We start from the raw sequence: 6,000 nt of genomic DNA on the forward strand, positions 1-6,000 counted from the left end.
GAAAAAGAGTGTAAGAGCTGCTGAGACGAGAAAGCTGAAGTGTTGGGGACAGAAAAAGCTGCTTCAGCAGCTACAGAGAACACAGGACAATCCACGTATCACTGTGGAATGAACTGTATGACATTGGTAACAGTCATAATTTCAATCTTCTTCTTTTTAACTAAATGATCTCAGTGATTTAATGACAACTTACTTTAATGAGAGCAGTTGCCTGTAGGTGGGGCTTTGTTTCATTGACCGTCTGCTGTTTTTGTTTCAGAAACTAGCCTCATTCTTAGTGATATCACATGTTGCAAGAAATTCCAAGTGGATGAATATGAGTTTACTGACATGAGAGAGCATTTACTGATTCCAATTCTTTTTCAAAACCAGGCCTCAGGAAAAATCTTAACATAACTTGAAGTTATGTACTTCATACAAGCAAGTGCATAACTACGATGAAAAATTTTTACATGTTATGTTTGTATGTGTAGGCTAATGGTATCCTGGGGTCTATTAAAAAGAGCACAACCAGCAGGTTGAGGGAAGTGATCCTCCCCCTCTACTCTGTCCTGGTGAGGCCACTTTTAGAATACTGTGTCCAGTTCTGGGCTCCTCAGCTCAAAAAAGACAGGGATCTCCTGGAAGGTCTCCAGCAGAGGGCCACAAAGATTATAAAAGGCCTGGAGCATCTCCTGTGTGAGGAAAGGCTGAGTAACCTGGGTCTTTTCAGCCTGGGGAAGAGAAGACTGAGAGGAGATCTGATAAATGTTCATAAATATCTAAAGGGAGGTGGGAAGCAAATAGATGAGGCCAGGCTCTTCTCAGTGGTGTGTAGCGATAGGAAAAGGATCAGTGGCCTAAAACTCAAACATAGGAAGTTCTGTACTAACATGAAAGAACTTTATGGTAAGGATGATGGAGCAGATTGCCCAGAGAGGTGGTAGAGTCTCTTTCTATGGAGATACTCAAGACCTGTCCGGATGCCTACCTGTGTAACCTATTTTCTGTTACCTGCTTTAGCAGGGAGGTTGGACTCGTGATCTCTTGAGATCCCTTCCAACCCCCTGCAATTCTGTGACACATGTAGTTATTCATTTTCCTTTGTCATAGGAAATAAACCTGTCATCTTTTTGTTCTAGAATGTGCCTGTGTCCTCCTAAAGGAGAAAATGAATTGTTTAAGAATGATAGCGTATCTGAAAGCTTCTTTTAATTTTTCTAGCAGTGTCAGTGTTATTTACCATGTTTATCTTTAGGATATGTAATTCACTAACGCCAAACTGTTAGTGCCTAACACAACCTAAAGGTAAGGCTGAAGCAGGGCTTCTATTTAGAGAATTATGAAGGGTGTTTATGAGAGGTTGTTAATAAACAAGATGAGTCCCATGCAGGCTTGTTCCTACCATCACAAATGCTACAGCCCTGAACTGGACTGTTCTTACTGTTAATGGCTTTATCTCTATTTATGTCCACCTAACAAGAGTAGTGTTAAATTCCAATTTAGATATCAGAGTATCTATTGATAAGGAACTGGAGTGAAAACACTAAAACCTCTCTGCTTGTCTTGTGTGTCTGTCTTTATTGTAATATTTTACTTTTATTAGTGTGTATATATGGGTGCTAGTCTTGATATGCAACCAGTAAATACACAGTTGCATTACAGTCTCAAACAAACTGTGGGCTGACACTGTTGCTTGTTGTAGTAGTAATACTGCAGCTGTGTTTGACTAGTTACCAACCATCGTTTGAAATTATAATCTTTTTTTTGTATTCATACAGAGGATGATGCAGAATTAGAAGAAGCTATCAAGAGAAGCCTTGAGGAAATGTAAATGAAAATACTTCTGTATGCTGATACTTTGTCATCAAAGCTGCTCACAAAAATGGAAGCTTGTTCATCTATTTACAAAGGCTTAGAAATTCTGCTTCAAAAACATGTTTGTATCTTGAATTGTTACATCTATAATCTCACATTCTCTTTAATGCTGATGGGCAGCTGGAGTTTATGGATATCTGCTGCAATATATTCTGTATGATAAAAAATACATTTTTAAGTCTTTACACATTCTGTTTCTAATGGATGATGGCAAACTCTCACTGGTCTAGCTGTATAAATTGTTGCCCAGTCAGTGGGCTGATGTTACTATATGTTCAGTTGTTTTTTGTTTTAATTATTTTATTAATTGGTTCTTATATTTAATTTTTCTGTCACAAAATGTGATTGTCTTTATTTACTTTTCCATGTGGTCTTTGCAACAGATAAAAATAGTAAACTTCAATTGTCTCAGACTGACTTGCTTAGCTAATCTTGTTATAAAGAGAAGCTTAGTTCCCAGACGTGTAAGTTGAACATAGCCTCAACTCTTGTATGTGGATGGTCTTGTCTTATAGACCACAGGTTTTTTCTATACGTTGTCTGTTATAAATGGCAGAATCAGGACTGTGAACTGCACAGATGGTTTCTGTTATCTTTATTTTTATAAATGTGTCTATTTTTTCAATAGTAGCACGGAAGCGATGGCTTGAAGTATGCCAGGTTTGGTACCTCCTTCTGATCTAAGGAAGGAACAAATTTGAAAGTGAACAAAAGCCAAGTAAACTTTCCAATTCCAGTTTGAAATAGATGTGAATGAATTTCAGACATACAATTCCTATATACTGGTCATCTTTACTGGTCCCTTCTGTTTATGAAGATGTGGCCTGGGATAAAGAAATTGTGGTTGTTGTTTTTGTACTGTCCTTATTTTTAAGTGAATAATTCTTTTCATGTTTAAAATGAAGCTGTCTATTCCACCTTTCTCATTTCCCTCTTTTAAAATACTAATGCTGGCTGTCCAGCTTTACCAGCTTATTCTACTTTATAATGATTGTTGTTAATCAGTAAGAAATATTGGTGCAACAAAATGCCGGCTTTCCTTTTTATCCATTACCTTGTGAATTTGCTTGCAACTGTTGTAAATCTAATATTTATTATGCAAAGGAATACTTTTGGAGAGCATGAGAAGAAGAAACCTAGATTTTACTTGCCATCACTTCCAAAGAATTAGAATAACTATTGTATGTTGTCATGATTAGAAAAGCTGGAATACTGACACTGATTTTCCTCACGTATTTGCTGTCTCTCAAGCAACTCATCAGATCCTTCACTAGTTTTTATCTCCAAACTCATTTGCAATCGTACAACCTGAAGAAGCAGTTGAATCTCTAGAAAACAGATTGAACATTTTCAGTGAATTGGCTCTAAAAATGCTACAGAGTAAAGAGAATCTCATGATGACTTTTCCGTTGCGTCAACTGCTTGTTTTCCCACTGTAAATTTTGGATTAATAGTTCAGTTTGGGGTGTGCAGTGCCATACTGCTGCTGAGCAAGCACTGTTCTAGGAGACACTGAGTTGCCTTCAGCTAATGACTCAAGCTAAATCAATTTCAGAATTTTTCACACTGAGTTCTAATATAAAGTGGAATGAGACAAAGCTTTCATTATTCCAAGTAAGAGGTTTTGGGAAGTTTTCTTCAGCACAGACACTCAAATTGCAAATTCCTTTCTCATTAAAAAATGTTTCATCCTGAGAAAGTTCTTAGCTTGACAACAAATGTCTAAAACCTGGCTAGATAGTCTTCTCTAGAGTCCGCTGTGTCAGATCTTGAACATAAACTTTATTCCTCACATTTCATTCTGTCATAAAATTTAAGGTTGATTTTACCTGATGAGCCTTGACTTAATAAATTGCATTTAAAAAGTTGTGTGCACATAGATTCTCTATTCTCAGAGCTGTAGTTATTACAGTTAGACCTGATGTACCGGCCTCCTCATCTGCTTACTGAAACAAGTAGCAAATCCCAGCCTCTACTTCTGTGGCGCTAACAAACCAGCTGGGGTTCTGGTCTGTGCTCTTCTTACAGCAGGAGCTGTAAGGAGGTGTACAGCATTATCTGTCTTGAAATCTGTCCTTATTTTCTTTGAGACTCATACTCTCCGAAATTTTTCTTTGCAAAGTTTTCTGCCATTACAGGCCTCTGGTAACTGCTGTTTCCAGAAGAACAGAGAAAATGAGGATTCTTAAAGCCCTGCATGTACAGACGTGTGACTTGTTAGTCACCAGCTTCTCATGGTACTGCACCTTGTTCTTCAGCTGAAATACGTGTCTTGTAAACATCTGTGTTTCAGAATTTAATGTTTCTGTCTGGGAAATCTTGTTCAACTGGCTGAACTCTGAGGTTTGCCCTGGGTATTCTGCGAGATCTGTCTGCGTTTACAAGCACAACTTGCATGTTACAAGAAGCTTGCCCAGCATCCCTTTGTTCTTGCTCTTTTTAAGAGAATTTGTTTCTGTGCTTATGTTTAAGTTCACCCTTTGTTACTGAAGAGTAATCATCTGATGCTTTTTTATATTTATATCTATAATGAAGAGAAAAACTCATCTCTACCTGGCAACCACTAAGAGCCCATTTTAATGCTCTTAACTTCTGCTTAGTGCATGCGTAAGTACAACAAAACTCATAGTCTCTCAAGGTTTAGTACAGTCAGCGTACGAAGGTTTCATGTTGTTGCTTTATGGCCTTATCCTTTCAGCTGAAGGAATACCTCTGTTTTGCTCGTATTCAGAGACAAATTCAGATATGAGATAAATTGCAGCTGTAACATGCTGTAGCCTTGAACTTCATGCCTGCCTGGTTGCTTCTGTAGAGCTTAATAATAAGTACAAGAGTATGAAGGGATGCGATTAGCTTGCTATAAGCTACTTGCTGTGTATAGGTAGTGGCATGTCTTTGGGTGATGACTTGATTTTCTTTGCTCCTCAAGATGCACAGAAATGACCTCTGCTGTTCCGATAGCACTCACAGAATGCAAACCTTCACCAAATCTTTACCAAATATGGTGAAGTTTTAAAGAGGTATGAAGTTACGCTGCCGTCTTTCTTAAAAGGAAGTGTTCTATCATCTGCTTGCGCTGCCCTAGCGGTGTTTACAGTGACTGCTGTAAATTGGGAGGAGGTGAGGATGGATGACGAATTGTTTCAAAATTAATTCAGAGGAATTGGTTGGCATTAATGCTAAGATGCATTCTGGCAATTCTTTCCAGCTAAGTAGCTTCAATAAAGTCTTCATCTGCATATTTCTTTAACATTTCTAACTTTCCACAACTTTCCTCCAGAAATTCTAATTCATGAATTTTCTGGGTCAAATGATATCGCCCAAGATATTATAAAAATTGGGATAAGCCAGCCAAATTTAAGGTAAGTGACAAAATAAAGGAAGTGTGCATTCAGATGGCAAAGCTATGCATGTACAGAACGTTAAATTTGAAGTTCTTTTTCTAAATCTGTGGAAGTTTATTTTCTCAGACTGCAGTAGTGTATCTTGTGGGAGTTGCTCAGACTGTGTTTTGCTCAGAGCTCTGTTGAAAACATACCTAGCATCTGTGGCTGCACAGAATTGGCTGGCTCTTTGAGCTGTGTTCCTCTCCACGAGAACAAAATGCTGCTTGCCCTGAAATGGTCACACCAGCTGGGATAGGGGACCTCCCTCAGACTTCTGACAAGCTTGGGACCGCAGGGCTGGCCTGCGCAGTGAAATGACTGTGCGTACAGGCAAACACAAGCTAGCTTTAATTAGCATTGGAAGCAATAGCAGGAGGCACAGTAGCAGGTTCAGCAGGTGCTAAGTGAGGGGCCAGCCTCCTGTAACAAGGCAGTACATATTTGGATTGAAGATGTACCTTAAAAGCACATGTTGGCTCATCTTGTTTCCTGTGCTCCAAGCTAACTTTGGCTGGCTGGCCAAAGCTGTGGCAGCACCCCTATGGTGCATATGGGAACTGTTGTGTTTCCATAACACCTGTGCATAAAGAAGCTTATTCAGATGAAGGTCCTGCATCTGAAGGGAGGAAAAGGATCTGTCGTGGCATTTCCATGGGTGTGGACTTTCTCTTTGATCCTCTTCCATGACAGCTCATATGTAAGTGTTCAGGTATGTGACAAGGTATGTATCAGGTCTGGAATAAGGCAATGTTGGAAT

At 38.9% G+C, this 6,000-nt stretch overlaps 1 protein-coding gene across 6 annotated transcripts in view; it reads left to right on the top strand.

Annotated features, from left to right (window-relative positions):
* Window positions 1-3,722, top strand: part of ZNF451 (zinc finger protein 451) — a 38,829-nt gene extending 35,107 nt beyond the window's left edge. For all 6 annotated transcript variants that reach the window (XM_052679765.1, XM_052679807.1, XM_052679773.1 and 3 more), the window contains one exon: window positions 1,761-3,722. In XM_052679765.1, the coding sequence (XP_052535725.1) occupies window positions 1,761-1,813 (53 nt within the window). In that variant the 3' untranslated portion in view covers window positions 1,814-3,722. The remainder of the gene's footprint in view (window positions 1-1,760) is intronic.
* The last annotated feature ends 2,278 nt before the right edge of the window (window positions 3,723-6,000 follow it).

The sequence above is a fragment of the Tympanuchus pallidicinctus genome, unplaced genomic scaffold (assembly GCF_026119805.1).
Source record: "Tympanuchus pallidicinctus isolate F22 unplaced genomic scaffold, pur_lepc_1.0 scaffold1, whole genome shotgun sequence".
NCBI lineage: Eukaryota > Metazoa > Chordata > Aves > Galliformes > Phasianidae > Tympanuchus > Tympanuchus pallidicinctus.